This window comes from Gavia stellata, chromosome 5 (assembly GCF_030936135.1).
Source record: "Gavia stellata isolate bGavSte3 chromosome 5, bGavSte3.hap2, whole genome shotgun sequence".
Lineage (NCBI taxonomy): Eukaryota > Metazoa > Chordata > Aves > Gaviiformes > Gaviidae > Gavia > Gavia stellata.
In genome coordinates, this window is record NC_082598.1 from 8,047,438 (window position 1) to 8,066,039 (window position 18,602).

Below are 18,602 nucleotides of genomic sequence, written 5' to 3' on the forward strand. Positions count from 1 at the left end.
CAAAATTTTTATTCTCTGCTAAACATGGGCTTGAGGACAGAAAAATGCATAGTTGCAAAATAATTCATTTTCTATTCTTTAAACAAGTATATTTTAATAGATGACAGAATGCATGATTTTTATGTTCAAATGGCTTACATTTCAAATCTTAAAATAAGTAGCTGTTGCAATGTGTGTGTTAGTCACCCCAGGAAGTTAACTGATAGAAATTTGGAGTTGCTCAAATTCCTACTGAAGTCACTGAGGAATTTTTATATTACTGTGCTCATGGACAATAAACAAAAGGCAACTATTGATTAGAAGCATGGGGGAAGAAAAAAAACATTTGCCAAATGGAGCAGGGTAACTCAAGGAATACAGTTCTTTTCAAGATTCGGAGGACTTTGGGTTTTCATTGTTTTCTTAAGGTAATAAAACAGTTGACTGTGTCCCTATAAAGAAGCATAGTGACTTGTTCTTTTATGGGGGGAGAATCTTTTTCTTTTTAATTCCACGTATTCAAAGTTTTTTTATAGATTTTGTGAACTGGTGATGGAATTTGATTTAAAGGGACACTGTCAACTTCATTAGGCTTCAAATTTTACCTTTTTCCAAAAACAGGTAAATGCCACTTGGTTTTCTTGTTTGAGACTTGTTTCCAGCATGGCTTTTAGATGTTTGACAAGAAGAGCGGGATAGAAGTTTGAAGAAAGGGAGGGAGGGAGGGAGGGAATTGCAGCAACTTAAACTCTGTGCTGTTTTTTGTTAATACTGGGGACTTTCAAAATAGTGTTCAAAGACTTGTTTCTTCCTGCAGTCTTCTGGGTAGACCTCTCTTGTCTAAATTATCACGTAGCCCCAACTTTCTGTTGAATCTACTACCTTAAAGTACAAAGAAACCACCTGTTACTCTCACTTGCATCTCAGGTAATGATGCTTTCAGTCATTAAGAAAAAAGTTCATCCCTGCTAAATACTGAAGTTTTGAAGGAGGCAAGAGGAGGAGGTTTTTGTTTGCTTTTAGGGAATTCTGTGCTGATGTCTTGTCCGTAAAGTCAGCATTTCAACTTTTTTTGCATGAATGCCTAAAAGCAAGCAAACAAGGTTGCATGTTATTAACACTTTCGTTTTTGTTGTGCACACGTAGTACTTAACACACTGTGCAATGCAGTTTTGACACCATCTAAGACCCTGTCTTGTCTTTAATCTCAGAGCTGTCTGGAGTTCAGCCTAAGGATTCAGGAGTTCATTGAACTCATTCGACAGAACAAGAGACTGGATGCTGTGAGGTATGAAATTAGGATGCTTACCAAAAAATTTTCTTAACAAGATGGTATTATGCTTCATTAGAAACATGTGACTCTTATTGCAGAATCCCCACTGCTGTAAAGGATCTTGCTAGTGTTGTGATTAGTCTTTGGATTTAAGATGGGGTTGAATTTTTTTTGAAAGGCAAGATGTCATTCCACAGATGCACCTTTTTAAAGACTTAATGTTGTTGCTGAAACTCTGCATCTTCTTACTCTTCGAAATCAAGGTTTAGAAAATTAATCTGTTTTATGAAACAATGGTATTTTCTGGTGGCATACAATGTAATGTATATGTTTACCCTTAACTAATTTTCAAGAGGTACAGCTAGCTTCTCATAGGAACTCATTACAGTTTTAATCACAAAAAATACTAAAAAGTTAATGGAACACCCATCTAAAGCTTAACATTTCAATTTTGACTTAATTCTCTTCTGCTTTACTATCTTCATTAAACTTTTTGTTCTACAAGTTATGCTTTAGGCCAGGTTAACCTTTTGTATTGAATGGATAATTTGGAGTTCTGTGCTGTCACATGTCAGAATAACAAGCTATGTTGTTACCCCCACTCCTTTTCCCCTGGCCCAAAACGAAGAAACCAACTAAACACCCATTTTCACCTCTTTTGAACTAGTTCAGTGGGGACTACTTTGAGAAGAAAGTAGCACTGCCCAAGGTGGTGTGAATCAGTAACAGAACTAGAGTCAGACCTAATCATTGCCTGACTTCAGCCACAAGACAGTCTGTCTGGCAATACTTAGAATAACAGCACATGAAGCAATTTATGCTTTAAGTTAATGGTCCTGATTTAAGGTGTTGGAATAATGTTCCAGGATAACACAGGAAACAAGTTCTGCTGAAATGAGTGGAATTTTGATACTGGGACTATAAAATGTGTTGATAATTCTGATAAGCAGTGATCTTGCCAGCACCAATATGGTGCAGGTGGCAGAGCTACAGGAGCTTACACATGGACAAGGGAGAGAAGAACTCACAGCAGGTTCTGTTTTGTAAGAATATTTAAACCTAGGTAGAGGTCATGACAAGTTTTATGGCCGGACTTGAAGCTTTGCTGATAGGTTCTGGTGATAACACTGTTGCCACTTAACATTTCTGACAAGTTTTATGTTAAGGAAGTCTTAGTGCCTTTAAAACCATACTAGGTACTCCAGAAATTGAAACCAGCAGGAGGCTTGTATTTGTGGCAAAGCTGCTTTTTGGTCAGAGGAGCACAGAGCTATATGAAACATATGAAGTACCATAACATAAGCACAGACTGAAAGCATTCTAGTGCATTCTCAAGAAACTTTTCTGCAGGGCAAACCACGTAACTTTTCTTGAATAAAATGGGTGAGAAAGCCTTAGTTCTTTAAAAAAGAGAATAAAGGAAAAGGTAGTGCAAGTATGTGGAGAGGCCAGTGTAATACTAACACCACCCCCAAAGTTATTCACCTTAAGTTCTAAGGTTATTTCCAGTTGTTGTCTCTAATTTCATTCAAATGTGTTGCTTGCTTTGGGCTAATTCATATCATTCCTGCGTTGCCCTACTTGCACCTAAATCATCTTTGTTTTGGTCCCAGCCAGTGCAAATGTGCACTCTGATAAACTTCAGCTAATTTTAATGTTAATAATTAATAAAAACAAACAAACAAACCCCAAACCACATTCTAACATTTAGATATGTGCACTTACCCTTTGATAGAGTTCTCAAATCCTAAGGAATTGTCAGGTACTTATGGAAATTATGAAAGACACTCAACTACATTATCTGTCTTCTGAAGCCCATGGTGCTCTTTATATCCAATGAATACTGTGCCCTTGTGCCTTTACCTTTATTCTCTGCTAAGTTTGCTTCTTTGCCCATTGTGCAGTCATGCATCTTAACAATGAGTAGTCCATGCTCTAAAAACTATTTTCTTTGGGCTGCAGCTTCCTTATGTAGCTTGGCAACCAGAGGGCAGGCATAGAGCTGAAATAAGGAGATACGCTGAGAACTGGGACAAAGTCGATAAGGTCATTCTGTTATTTTATTGTTGTTACTGGATATTGGTTTCCCTCTGATCCCTTTTCCATGTCAGAAGTGGTAAAATTTGCAAGTTGTCAACCCTCAAGAGGACCCAGCACTCTTGGTGTGGAATAACGTTGTACTACCATAGCCTCTGAGGTTTAAAACTTACAGCTCCTATCTACATTGCAAATAGGCATCCATATTGAGTGTTGTTAGGGGTGAGGTGTGTATATTCCATATACCTATTGAAATTCAGTATTGACATATATTTTATACTCGGCAATTATAACTTGCCAGTTACAACAATGCTGCTTTAACTTCACAACTTCTTGTAAAATGAAAAGGAGCTACAGAAGTCCTATATCTTAATTCACCCATTTTTAACAGGGTGAGTTTTGATAATTTTGTACATTGAGTTCAACATATCAATGTTTTCCTTAAGTAAGGAGGCTTAAAAATGCTAGTTTATACCATGTCATTCTACTTCGCTTCAAAATAAATATGTAATGAATAAGGGAATATATTTTTGGGAAGGTGTAGCATAAATCTCATTGCTGCTAGCAAACTGTTGCAACTTGTGTTTTTATTAGCTTGCTTCTGTTAAGTGCCTGCAGCAGGATTCTTTCAGTATTGTGTCCATGGTGCAATAAATAGGTCAGGCATCCATTAGAAAGCAGAGAAAGAGGCTGTTTACTAAGTAGTTTCCTGTATGAGTGGAACTCGGAGAACTGACATTTTGTTGAAATGCAGCTGGTGTTTAAATAAGTTTGAAAGCTTTGCTTACTGCCTGCTGAGAACCTCTGAAGTGACATATTGCTTTTAGGTTAAAACTGATGTGAGCTTTAAAAATATACATCTTATTAAATAAGTGTTTGAATTTCTGTAGCTTTTCAGAATATGAGTACAAACGGACCTTCCTCTAAGGTAGTTTATTAGAGTAGTCTTGGAAGTGCAAGTTTCAAGAATGTACAAAAGCTGTTTCTTGAATACAAAGAGTAAATCTCTTAAGCTTAAGTAGATCACAAAGTTTTTTGCCTAGTATCATTAGCCTTTAACTCCCACAGTCTCTTTAGTGTTTTTTTTTTTTTTAAAGCTCATACCTATTACAGTAACAATAAATGACTGACACTAATTTCACACTTTTGGGGCTCTCACTAATTTCATTCTGGGAAATCTGATAGCATTCTGCTACTTTGCTCTTATGGTATGCTGGAGATATGCAGAGTTCTGAGCTAAAAGCTTAACAAAACACCCTATGCACTTCTTGTTCTTGGGATATGAAGTACAAAAGAAGTAAATAAAAAAAGCTGATGATGTGCAGAGTTAGGAGAAAGTGGCCACAGTCTATTCATTTTAGTAAACTTCTCTCCTACCAGGGTGAATAAACACAGTTTGTTCCTTTATTTTTATTGTAGGGTGGAGGGTGGGGTTGAACAGGTGTGTAAAAATAATAATAAAACTTTTGAGCACTTTGAGTATAAATTTTGCTAGTAGTCATAATGGTCACTGAAATAAAGGCATTCAGGCGTCGGTCAGAAAGACTGAGCAGAAAGAACAAGTCCTTTCTTGATAACACTATGCTTGTTCAGCAAGCATAGTGCTGAATAAATAAATATGTTCATTCCTGTATTCAGGCATATGTAGATACACACACTGTATAGCTTGTATACATTTTTAACAACTTAATGTACCCTTAGTAGACAGTAAACTGTAAATCTTCAAGTCTTCATAAATATCCTTTCATTCCTGGATTTATCAAGTACAATATATCTGCTCTACCTGCTTGGGCTAGAGGAACAGCTATTTCAAACAAAAGGCGATGGACTTTGTTCCCACAGAGTTTACAGAATTGTTCTAGGATTTGAAAAACAAAACTTTCTACCTATTACTTTGATCTGTCACAAGAATTTAGTTAGTGGTTTCAGTGATGGTCCACTGGTTGTGATTTAAAAAAAAAAATTTAAAAAAAATTTAGTCCCCTGCTCTAGCTATACTGACTAGTCTGTGCTAATGGTCGTAAAAACATTGTAAATAAGCATTGTAAGGTTCATATATACCTCCAAGAGCATAATGTTAGCACAAAGAGATGGAAATAGCTGAATGAAAAGAGAAGGGGTGAATAATGGCATGAGGGCAAATAAGGTGTTAAACGTTGTCCATTCATGAGTAGTCCCATAGTACTGTTTCTTGCTTCCCAATCTAAAAAAAAAGACTTCAGAGTGCTATGAATTAACAAACTTGTTTCTCTTTTAAAGGATATCTTGCTTCTTTTTAATTTCTCTGTGTTGGCACTCAGAGGATTAAGTTCAGACATTAGCATGGCAGGCTTTGTGGGAAAACTTCCTTGTTTTCTTAGGGGGTGCAGGCGGAAGGGGAAGTCAGGAGATTAAGACTAACAGAAGTCACTTTAGAAAACCTAATTCCTTCTGGCTGAACCCAAAATGGCCATCACATCCCAGCATGTTCAGTACTTGGCAAATGATGGAAGTGTTGGATTGCTGAGCACTTCTTTGAATGGCTAGCACACACACAGTGATTATATATCGTACATGCACAAAACAGTTAATTCTAGCTCTTCTTGAACACATACAGTAAGCGTGGCCAGTATTTGCCTGTTGCAGCTCAGGGTCTTCCTATAAGCAAGGGGAATGTATTGTTGAAATGCTGTCTGTAAGAGCAAATTGTCAAGGCCTGATGGGGAGTAGGACCACAATACTAACGAGGCTGGTGCAAAACTGAAGTACCACTTCTGCTTTAACATCACAGAACACAAGTGCACAGTGATCAGTGCTTTTAGGATGATTTTTCTCCTCTCTTCCCTCATGCATGCATACACAGTAGTTTAGCTTAACTGGTAGGTCTGAATTTTTTGCTTTGCCTAAGCTTTCTTTTAAATATCTATCACTTTCATCTGCAGCTCTGCACTAGCACTTATTTTAGCTTTCTTCCAGTACATCCAGGCTGCCTAGTCTCTTTGCTCAGGCCAGGGGTTTTGTACTTCTGCTCTTATAACAGTAATCACCTGGGGAACAATATTTACATTCCTGAATTGCTCACCCAAAATAGGAAGTTGGGTGGAAACAGCCTGTCCTACATAACTTCCATTGCTTCCTGGTTTGGGTGGGAGAGGAAGTAGGAGTACTGAAACACTGCTAGAGAGACTGTTCTCATGGTATTGATGACCTAAGTGTAGTCAGTGGAACACGGCATTAGAAATAAAAAAAAGACTTTTTTTTAATTCAACCCATGAAATGGGCAATTGGAAAATACTGTATATTCCTAGAAGGAACTTATAACTTTAAATAGATTTTAACAAGACTCTTTAAAAGTTAAAAAGAGCAAACACGAGGGTACTTCAGAGATGACTTTGTATCTTACCCATAATACAAACTGTGGAGAAAATACGGCATAGGGAAGACTTTTTTCCTACACTTGCGCAATGCCAGAAATTCAATATAGTGCTGGTTCCGTACGCAGTCTACTATGCAGCATCTGTGCACCACTGAAAACAGGGGCTTTTAGCAGAAATGCTGAACTAATCATCTAGTTTAAAGGCTGGAAGGTTTTCCTGCACACTTAAACTCCAACTTGAGAATTGATGATCTTGGGAAGACTAGATAAGGGAGGCTTTCATACAGGGTTTTGAAGTAGTTGAATGTCCTTATCTGATAATAATTCTCTGGTTTCTTAGTTTTAATTTCCTGAGAAATAGTAAAGTTTGTATTTTTGCTTTAAATACATTTCTGTAACGCTGTCACTTCTTTCAAATATCCAAGTTTTCAGCCTTGTATGTATCTCTTATAATCAGTATGCATTAAAGTACAGAAACTTGTACTGAAGTTCTACTTAATTTTTTATTTCACTGGAAAAAAAAATTTGCTCTTAACAAGGTGTTTTCTACTACATTACCCTGCAATTTCTTGTAGTCTGCACAGAAAGTCATATTGCCTTCTAGCCTATACAAAAAAAAATCATTTATTCAAAAGTAAACATTGTCTCAAATGTCAGTATAAACAAGGTAGATATTTGAACCCTCTTGATGTTTAATGGTTTAGAATAGCTGATTATCAGACTGCATTTATCTCAGCGGTGAGTGTATGCCAAAGGAGTAAATGTGATACATTGAGCTTGCGTAAGCAGAGACATTTCTTCTAATAATTGCGGATTTGTCATTCTAAATGTAGGTGAGGTAAGACTTCATGCTACACTAAGAAGTTCTGGTTTCTAAGAAGTTACAGTGTAAAATTGCTAATTCTTAAAGTCATTCTTGCATTCACACTTGCAGGATGTATTTTTTCAAGCCCTTTAAATGTATCACCTTTTGGAGTTCATGTATTGAGAGCAGAATCTAGAGGTTTTTCTCTGAAATCTTACATAATTATGTAAATTTAATGATTTGGAAACAAGGTTATCTAACAAAAGCATAAATTCTGTATTTCAGACATGCAAGAAAGCATTTCAGTCAGGCTGAGGGAAGCCAGCTGGATGAGGTTCGACAAGTGATGGGAATGTTGGCCTTTCCTTCAGACACTCATATCTCCCCCTATAAGGTAACGTTATGTTTGAAATTCAGTGGTACAGCAGAGTTGCAGGTCTTTTTTTCTTACAGGAAAATGCATTGATAATCTTAATATCAAATGTTGTTTTAATTTTACTTTCTAAAAGCCACCTTTATAATAGTCCTTAATTTTAATAACCAGTCCTTGCCTGTGCATTAATCCAGGTAGTATTTGTATTGCTGCAGTTGGATCTTAATAGTAACAGACAGAGTCACACTGAGCTAGGCTTACCAGAAACCCAGCACTAAAGATCTGTGGGACTGGAAGCATGATATGCAAATATACAGCAAGAGATAGAAAATGGGGAAGTACAAAGAAAAAATGAGATGGTTTTTTTCAATATAACTAGGCTGTGGCCTTAATACGCTAGCAGCAGTTCTTAATTCTACTTCTCAAATTACTGTTTTTGTGGTGGTTGGGATGAAGAAAGGAAAACTTATTTGAATGACCTGAAAGCAGTATTTTTGATGCATAAAGCAAGTGTTCATGTATTTGGATTATACAAATTAATGTAGATATTAGTGGTAATATCGACATCTAAATTTGAATCAAGCAAAATTCATGGGTAGTTACTGTTTCTACAGATTTTGAGTTTGTTCTGTGGTCATGTGCTAATTCACTACGTTTTTAACTTGGCATTGGAGGCAGAAGGTAGACGAGTTGAGCTGGCAAAGCAAGACAACAATCCTGTGAAATGCCAAGCCAATATGTGGCAATGCCAGTGTAAACATGTTTTTTAAACAATTAGTGATGAAATCAATGGTTTAACAAAGCAAACACAAAAAACCCCAAACTAACCACCCACAGAATTAATGTGAATTTCTTTGCTAATCCTGGAGTCCTAGAAAGGATCCTGGTATTTTGGATTCTACATTTGATGTGAGTTACGAGCATAAATGATAGATGTGTTAAAAGACTGGGTGTAAGACAGAGCTTATCATTGTTTTAGTAGTTAGAAAGAAATAGGCAGGAAATAAAAATCCTGTATTTTGTTCTAAGGGCTAGTTTGGACAGAATGTTTCAATGAGGGAGAGCAAGGAGAAAAGCTAGTATTTGTTTCACGTACAACCATACAATTGGAACAAATTCCTTCCTACTTTTTATAGATTGGACTTAAAACATTCTGGTTTATGGAAGTTATTTTTTGGGTCCTCTAATAATTACCTAGATAAACAGAATCATAGAGTGCTCACTTATTTGGAGATACCTTTGACATGTTGACTAGGAGTTCTGTGCATAAATGTCTTAAGTAAAATTACTTTTAAATCTGTGAGAATGTTTGTCAGATCATAATATCTCTAATAACTTGATTTTATTAATCCAAGGGAAGAAGAATCTTCTATAGCCAATGAATACAACTTTCTTCAGCTTGTCCTATCTTTTAGGACTTGAAGGAAAATGTATTTAATGTTGTGGCAAAACAAGCTATTTTCTTTTGATATCCTTTGAACAAGCTTGTGTAGCTGTGCCTGGAATTATTCTGACTGGACTTCTAATAAGCTGCTACTTTTGTGTCCCATCACCCAGGCCCTTAATCATAAGCTTTCCTTAATCATTAGTAGTACTTTATATCTTTATTATGGATCTGTTGTCTGTTATCTCTTCTCAAGAATTGCCTTAAGGTCAGAAGAAAAGCTTCATCCTGGAACTCCGGGAACATTCTGGCCTTAAACTGGGGCAGGTGAAAGAGCAAACAGACATGCGGTCTGGTGGCAGAAATGGTGCTTTTGAATAAAAGTTCTCAGGCCAGCCTGATCTTCTTGGGGTGGGGGAATTCCAGGGTACAGGCTACAACAAAAGGTAATGCTGGAGCCCATCCTTCTGTAGTGTCTCTACTTGAATGAACAGGGAATTGAGGAGAGGCAGAGTGGGCCAAGGTGGTACAGAGCAAAGCAAAAAGACTAGTGCCTACATTATGGCAAAATCACTGCCTAGTAATTTTGGTATATAACATGTTTTGAATTTGATTCTGCTAATCAGTGTATGTCACTAAGTCTCTTTTGATTTTCTTTAAAAGCCTGTTTTATAAATTAAACAATATACTAAAATATATTATTGTTTCTCCTAGTTGCTTCAAAGTGTAGCATGCACAGTTGATAGTATGACCTTATTTCTGAGATAAATAAACGTTGTCACTTCTTATGACCAAAATGCAGGTTATGGATACAAAGGAGAAGGGGTGCTAGCAGAAGAAAGGATTAGGTCTTTGCCTGTGTGTATATATAATATAAGTGTATTTTCAAAGGGTCTTCACTTCTTACATGACGCTTTCACAGCATTACTTTTAGGGTTCAATATATCCTTGACCTGTGGGTTTAGTTCTTGCTTCTATGAAAAAAACATCCCTACTTTAACTACTGTTCCCTGTTTTTTAGGTAACCCACAGCATTGCAATATATATTAAAGAAATTTTGTCCTTAAATGCATAGCTTAGCTAAGCTTTCTCTAACCTGGGGTTGTGCCAGCTCTTCAAATTAAAACCTTTTAATGAAATTCTGTAAACGTTATATATTACAAAGAGGTAGCAGCAGAATTAACCTGACTTGAGGTAAAAACACTTCTGACTTTTTGATGTTAATGGTTCAGAGGGTATAGGGTAAACATTCCACAATACTAATGTTGTAGGCCAACATTCTAGAAAACTAAATGCAAGAAATAGCCTTACCAGGATTTACATACCTTAATTGGAACATTTGGTAGATGACGGAGGGGATGGGACTAGAATCTGCAGTTAGATTGCTTTTGATAGAGCGAGGAAGATGGTACGTAGGGATCTCTTACTGCAGAATTTCATTTGGACCTTTGCATAGATAATGTGCATGCTGTAAAAACTAAAGCATTTTCTTTGAACTAGGTTCTTACGTTTTTACAAGTTCATGTGCACAAGTATAATGAAAAGTAAGTTTGGAGATTGAATATCGTTATGCCAGCTATTTTAGGTAAAACTTGATTTAAATCATTTCTAGTAAAGTAGTGTTAAAAGGTACTTTCTAAACAAGTACGTTCATACTATGCCTTAGCATGTGTACTTTTATTTTGTGATGGATTCAGTCTAGCGAGTTTTGCACAATTTACCACTCCCAGGCTTTTTTCCCTGGGACAATTAGATTGAAAACAACTTACAGTTGTGGGTTTTTTTTAACAGGATCTCTTGGACCCTGCTCGATGGAGAATGCTGATCCAACAGTTTAGATATGATAACTACAGACTACATCAGCTGGGAAACAATTCTGTTTTTACTATAACACTCCAGGCAGGCCTTTCAGCTATAAAAACACCGTATCCTTTACTGCAGATACTACTGTCGAGTGCTGTGGTTTTTTTCATTCTATGGATGCTTTTGAGAGAGTTCAAAGAGGAAATGTGACACATGAATATTTTTGCTCGTGAGCTGTTTAAATGGAGTATGAATTGGTATCTCTGTTAAATTAAGGAGAGATCATAATAAATAGCATTATGGTTTTAAAAAAAAATCCCAAGCCCAAACCAAAATTTTAAGGTGAAATCTACATTGTGTTTGTGTACTAGGTTATCTTTCCATGTATCTTAAGTTAATGAATATATCTGCAAAAGTTAGTGAGCTGGGTCAGAATTATTTTTTTTAAGCAGTTGCACACAAATTTACCCTGTCTGTTTCTATGTGAATATCCAAGTATATCCTGTGTCTTTTGAGACTTAGTTGGATTTGCTACGCACTGTGGTGTATTAGAGAAGGACTGGTGCTCTACACCAGGACAAGTGTTCTACATCAGAAACTTTACCTGTAGAGGGTGCCAGACACTTGTTGCTCACTCTTGTTCCTTGAAACAAAGCAAGCACTTGATTCTTGTACGTACACATTAAACTTGAATTATGTGGTCCTGTACACTCTGTAACCTCGGCTATATTTGCAGAGTTTACTACCTTTTTTCCCATGTTTGTCATTAGCTAATTGTTGTTGCATTCTGCGGTGGTTGTTCCTTAACTTGCTGTTAAACAGACAGTGTTATAAAGAGGATGGGAGCTCAAAAAACCCAGACTGCCCTGTGTGCAGCAAATCCCTGAACAAGCTGGCTCAGCCTCTGCCTATGGCACATTGTGCCAACTCCCGACTAGTCTGCAAGATTTCGGGGGATGTAATGAACGAAAATAATCCTCCTATGATGTTACCAAATGGATATGTCTATGGATACAATGTAAGTGTTGAAATCAATGACTTACTGAAGTCTCAAATACCAGTGGTTATAACAACTTTCTAAATCAAAAGAAGAGCTTATAAACTCAGTCAGAAAGCTAGAAGTGTCTTCTATATTAACAGAAGAAAAGTAGCTTCTCGCAGTAATTTTTAAAGGACTCTATATTTATGTGATTAAATTGGTTTTTAAAGAAGCTAGTGTCTGATTGAATATACAGATTTATAATGTGGAATCAAATGGCATTGGAAATCATTCCCTCTGGAGAGTGATAATGTACAGTAAGTAACTTTTGTGGGCAAAGATATTTTGACTTCAGACTATAATATTGTTTTTTATAAATTAAAAAAGTTTATTTACTAAACAGTTAAATAATGCTTTGAATTACTATCATGAATATTATCTTTTGATTTCACTCTTTTTCAGTCTCTGCTTTCTATTCGTCAAGATGACAAAGTAATTTGCCCAAGAACCAAAGAAGTCTTCAACTTCTCACAAGCTGAGAAAGTCTACATCATGTAGGTCCATAAAACACATGATGAAGTGCCGCTGGAATTTTGACACAGTGTATATTGGCATACCCTGTAGAGGGGGGGGCCTTAATGTGTGGCAAAGAAGCAAAACCTGCCACCTTGGGGATCAGACCTGTCGGTGGCATTATTGTTTCTTGCGACCAAAGATCAATGAGCAACAATAAACACTCTTTAAAAAAAAAAAAAGAGAGGAATTATGACTTAAGTTTGTACTTGAATAAAAACAAAAACAAATTTTGATTGTTAAGGTTTTGTAACATGAGGTCAAAAATTGGGCTCTTCTCAAAAGTACTTTCATCTTCTAAAGGATAACTTTCTTTAAAGATGGACACTTGCACTGGGGGAAAAGTTACAACAGATTTGAAATTAAATCCATTTTTCTTCCCTCTTTTTCACAATTGTCCAAGACCCTTTTGTTATCAAGGATTTCAGTACTACCAATATGTTCTCCTTTAAGCTCCTCTTTGCCTTCTTTATGATCCTCTCGTGAAGTAATCCTGAACATGAATTGTGTAACTTATTTCCATGGGAAGATAGTGATGTCTTTGACACAAGACTGGCTTCTCTGGAGGATCAACTAGGGACTGGTTTGAAGGAGTGTGAAGTCTTTTTCCAAACCCAAATATTTTAAGGAGGTTGCATAAGTATCAAGAGGAACTGAGAACATTTCAGGCAAAATCCAATGCTTGTTTAAATGTTCTTTTTCCAGTCTACCATAGTGTTAAAGTCCTTCTAAAGTTATTAGTTATGTGCATAGGGTTCAATATGAAATCATTAGTGCTACTGCCTTATTTCTTGCTTTGAGAATGTACTCACATGAAAATGAGCTGGTATTCTTAAGTGTTGGGCAAAGTTTCTGAAGATGCCTTGCAGGATGATTACATAATTTTAGGGTCTAAATAGTATTCATTACTGAAACTAATAGTTCAATTTTAACAACTACAGAACACATCCTTATGACTTTTCGAAAGAATTAAACCATTGTAGTTTAAACAAAACCATATTGTAGAGGTTTGTATTTAGCGCTTATTTTTGCATGTTGATGTTGATTAGCTAATAAAAGATTGTAAATGTAAAACATGTTAATAAAAATCGTTTTCCATTTCTTGATTATATAAAATTAGAAAGCTGCTTTGTATTTAAATGTAAAAAAATTAACTCTTTTATAAGGGTCTCTCTTAAAAGGAGTGCAACTTCCACATGTTGTTTTTTAGTGTTCTGCAAGATTAAAAAAAAAAAAAAGGCAAAATAAAAAAAACCACCCCCACAACCATGAAGCTTGTTCTTCAGGCTCCAACGTCAGAGCATTGGTTTAAACTTACAATATTTGAACAGTACACTCCAGTCTACGTTCCTGTCAGTTTTTTTTTTCTGTTGCTTCCTAGAAGACTGCCTACTGTTCTAGAGGCTTTCTGTTAAAAGTTTTGTGGGAGGTGCTAGGTGTGAGGTTTTGATGCGTGACTGAGTGCTTTAAAGAAAGCTAACAAACAATACTGGAGGGACTGCAACTTCTATCCATGTTCAACATAAACTGATTGTATCAGCCACTCTGAAATTGTAAATTTGTAAATATAGTGGGATTTCCCACTGTATTTAGTGGGATTTCCAGTGAGGTATGTCTTAAAAGGTTCCATTTTCGGTAAGCATACATTATTGATGCTTCTGAACAGGTATATCTGGAACGCTGCAGAGCTGTGCCAGCTTGGCAGAGACCAGTGTTCCTGCCCCTACTGCTGGCAGGATCCCTTTCCCTCAGCATTTTCTGAAGCGGCAGATTTAGCGATTCCTGAGAATAAAAGCAATGTCCTAAGAGTAGGTGGAGACAGATAATGAGAGGAGTTGCATCAGTAACTGGAGTAATTGGCTATCAGTTAGGCAGTAACTGATCTCTTCCTCATGGGGCAAGAGTTGAAGCACCATCAACTCAAAAGGGGAGAGGACATCACCCTGGGGAGCAGTGTTGCTGAAACCCAAGTGGAACAGCATCTGTTTTTCTTTGGCAGACTATTCACAGCATCATAGCAGAAGGGCAAGGATAACTCTGAGAATGGCAGCCTTGCTTTTCCCTACTTCACAGAAATGCATAAAAGGCCAAAGCAGGGAGGAAGGGGTAGATTTCTTATCAGCTCTGAGGAAATGTGTGGTAACTGCACAACAATCGTAGAGTATGGATATTGTTGCTTTTGCTTCTCTAAGTACTAGTTAGAGCTGCGGTTTCCTGAGATTTCAGCCCTTTTTCCTTTCTGTGGTCTAAGCAGAGTGGTGGAGAAATCTACGCTCCCAAGAAAACTAGGAAGGGAGGAGAGGAGAGCAGCAGTCCTACAACAGGAGAGCCTCCATTTATGGGAAGTGTCATTTCAGGTGCTGCTGTGAGGTCCGAGTCCCTGATGGTGTGTTAAAAAGAAGGTGCTCCAGAAGGAGCCTAGGGGAGCCTCAGCTGTTTGTAAGCCATGATTGCTTGCTTTAGAACTCTGCAAACGACCTATTCTGGCTACAGTGAGGCATGTCTGATACAGGCGGTTGTAGTCTTCTGGCTGACCACTGTGGACTCTGTCCTCTATGTGCACCTATAGCCTGGCTTTCATTCTTAAGCTTGCTCTGGCATGGCTTTAGAAGCCTTCCAGCTTTATGAGGGTCAGAAATGGTGGCAGGGATGGATTGCTTTGGTGCAGCTTGGGGTTCTGGCTTGCATTCCCTGACTGCTTTCTGCAGCCTTGAGCTCAGAATCCAACAGAGGTGTCACTTCGTATCATGGGTGGCTTCAAACATCAAACCAAGAGCAATATGTGACTCATAATAAGTATAAACTTACTGCCTGTGCACACTATTTTAATAACTGTTCTCTCACTGCATTGATTCCTGCCTGTGGGTGTGCTGAGAAGAGGACTTTGGAAGTACGTTTGTATAACATTGGTGGAGGTGGGGCGGGGTTAGAGAGGCTTTCCTCAACAGTTGAAAGTTTGGGTAAAGATATTGTTAAACCTGTCTCATTCTAGCAATATCTTGCATAGCAGTAAGATTGTAAAACATAGGATGGGGAATCAGTTACACAACCTGACTGTAACCAGATGTCGAAACGTCAACAAATATGGCCATACCTGCTAGGTAGAAACCAAGCCTTTTCTGCCAATTGTACGTCTTGTTATGTTACCAGCGATGCCAGTGTTTCATATCTATCAAAAAGCGGCCATCAGCTACTTCAGATGAGAGTCCTAGTCTTTTTTTTATGGATGCCTGGCGGTGTGCTGAGTTGGAAGACAGAAGAAAATCCATATATTTCCTTAAGAGTACAAGTTACTGCCTGCACAATAGAGGACATCCTTTTGAAATGGAAGAGGTTGGTTAGTAAAGTGAAGACTATCTCCTCTCAAGATCTGGCTGAGCTGGAAATGAATCAACATCCTTTACTGTGATGGTTTTTCAGTCTTGCCAAGCAGTTTAACAAAATGAGACTTGAGGCTCTAGATTTTGGTTATGGTGTTCCTGTTTGAAGGCAACAGTTTGTCCCAGTTGTGGTCAGGACAAGTTTCTCTGATTTCCACAGTTACAGGGAGCTTGAGAATTGCCTTAACCTTTCCTTCTATTTGTTGTGGTCCAAACCCCTAGTCTAAATGCTGAAGATGCTCCCATATTGCGAAAGGAGAGAGAGGTATTGGTAACTGTTCACGATGCCATGGGTTTCTTTGATACCTGTTTCAGCTTGAAGTATTCCATTATCTGCCAAGCTGAGAAGGGTCTGAGACGCTGAGATTGTAACACTTTGTAGGTAGGAAGTAGTAAAGCTGATACCATGTTCAGGCAAAACATTTTGCAGGAAGCTTGAAAGACTGATGGGCTGGTACAGTTTGGAGGTTTTTTTAATATTATAAGCATGTCCTTTCCTACTCATTAAGGTGATCACTTCTTGGGAAAAAAAAGATTATTTGGGAGAGGAAGAAGGAGAAAATTATGTACAGCTGGTAATCTGCCAGAAGGGTGCCTTTGAACGTTCTTAATAGACCACTGTTCAGAAAAAAAGTAATACTTTGGCTTTCTTTTTTTCTGCTTCGGGTGGCCTGAGCAGAGCGTGTTAGGAGACACACGAAGCACTTTATCAGGGCATGCTTGGAGACCATGCCTCCACTGTGATCTTGTGCACTTGCGTCTCCTGTAGCACGATATTGAGGTCACTTGGTGTAACAAAATGAGTATTTAAATCTCTTCCATCCTGTTTTTCCACGTTCTATAATGAGGTACCAGATTCTGCTCAGCATGTTGTTCCTTCCTGCTATGTCCTGAAGTCTGCAGCACAATTAACGCTCTCTCCCAGCAGCAGGCTAACGGGCCTTTTTGGCTTCCCTGTTTCAGTCTTGCACTCCTTAGGACAGGGTTTTTGGCTGTATTCTCCAGCATACTCCACCGTGAGGGCTATTCTTTTGGGTTTACCTGGCTCTGAGCAGTGATTTTTCTGTGGCATGACTTTCTGCCATTTGGTATAAATAATCAGCACCTTTAAAGGCAAAACCAGGCTTTAGTGACAACGTGCTGTCCCAGCTGTCGATCTCCATGCTTTCTCAAGTAGTGCACCAAATAAACCCCAGCCCAGACCAAGAGGATAGTTGATCAAGTCTGATCTTTATCTGATCCTTGAACAGACAAACTACAAGTAGTTTCTTCTGGTTGTTGAATGCTATAGTAACTATTTCTATTTGATGCTGAGGGGCATCTGTGGGTTAGATAGTGAACAGGATCTCCCTGCCTTTATGCTTTTCCAAAGATTCGGTGTCTGGTTGGTTCTGCAATATACATCAGCCATGCTGAAAGGCAGCATTTTTTAATTTATTCGTTTATTTTAAAGAATTGGCCCTGTTAGCTAAGCTTTGAGAAGCTTTCAGCAGCTCAACTTTCTCCTTGTTTTAGGAAGAGATCTAGGCTGGGCAGAGGTGGACAGCAGAATCTCTTCTTATCTCTTTACTAACATCTTCTTGTTATAGCCAGGTATGTTCTGTAAGTAGAATATCTCTGGTACACAGTCAGGGGAAGAAAATTTGTAGCCATGGCCAGCAAGAGGGAGCAAGAAGCTAGAGCCCAGTTATTGCTGGGTGTGAGGGCTAAAGAGGTTTTTGGCACAACAGCTGTAGAGCCAACACAAAGTACTTCTACGCTATAGTTGGCTTTTGTAAGATGTTAAATGTGTATCCGAGCTAGCCATTGAAAAAACCTCATCTTAAGAGGTCTAGTCCTAATTTCAGTTTGAACTGAAGTTCTAAGACTCTGTAAATGTAAATTCTTCATTTCAAAAATTAAATTAGTCCTTATCATTGCTAGCTAGCGACAAGTTAATTTCACTGAGGAGCTCACACTTTTGAATAAGATTATTTCAGACTCCACCATAAAATCCTGCTATTTGACCATGTCAAAATTACCACAGATCTGTATCCTAAGCCAGAGGAAATCGGCTGTAGGACAATTAGCACCACAAGCAGAACGATAGGAAATAGCTGAACAACGAGAAATAGAAAAGGCTGCTGAACAAGAAAAGCTGTTTGTTTTGGCATATTAAAAATGAGAACAAGTGTCAGGGTAGAGTTAAGAAATGCTATCTTTCAAAGAGATTAAAATGACTGCAGAAGTTTTAAAAGTGCAAGCAAGAGGAAAAAATTAACATGAAACTACTGCACACTGTGTGATAGAGATCCAGACTTGATTACAGTTACAGCCAGCACCTCTCTTCTTCCTCCTAGTAAAGACAGCAATGTCCAGTGTTGGTGGGTGGGGTGGAGAAGGAGATAGACTGAGAAAAACAGAAATAACTTAGCAACATGTGTGCAGCTCTGGGCCCCACAATTTAAGAAGGGTGTGAAGGTCCTCGAGTGCGTCCAGAGGAGGGCAACAAAGCTGGTGACAGGGATGAGGACTTTGGGCTTGTCTAGTTTGGAGAACAGAGGCTGAGGGGCGACCTCCTTGCTCTCTACAGCTTCCCGAGGAGCAGAAGTGGAGAGGGAGGTGCTGAGCTCTTCTCCCTGATATCCAGCGACAGGACATGTGGGAATGGGTCAAAGCTGC

The 18,602-nt window shown here is 38.1% G+C and overlaps 1 protein-coding gene across 5 annotated transcripts in view; it reads left to right on the forward strand.

The window, feature by feature from the left end:
- MAEA (macrophage erythroblast attacher, E3 ubiquitin ligase) overlaps positions 1 to 12,754 on the forward strand; it is a 52,608-nt gene extending 39,854 nt beyond the window's left edge. For all 5 annotated transcript variants that reach the window (XM_059817447.1, XM_059817442.1, XM_059817444.1 and 2 more), the window contains 5 exons: positions 1,191 to 1,267; positions 7,735 to 7,843; positions 10,998 to 11,131; positions 11,832 to 12,027; positions 12,451 to 12,754. In XM_059817447.1, the coding sequence (XP_059673430.1) occupies positions 1,191 to 1,267; positions 7,735 to 7,843; positions 10,998 to 11,131; positions 11,832 to 12,027; positions 12,451 to 12,546 (612 nt within the window). In that variant the 3' untranslated portion in view covers positions 12,547 to 12,754. The remainder of the gene's footprint in view (positions 1 to 1,190; positions 1,268 to 7,734; positions 7,844 to 10,997; positions 11,132 to 11,831; positions 12,028 to 12,450) is intronic.
- The last annotated feature ends 5,848 nt before the right edge of the window (positions 12,755 to 18,602 follow it).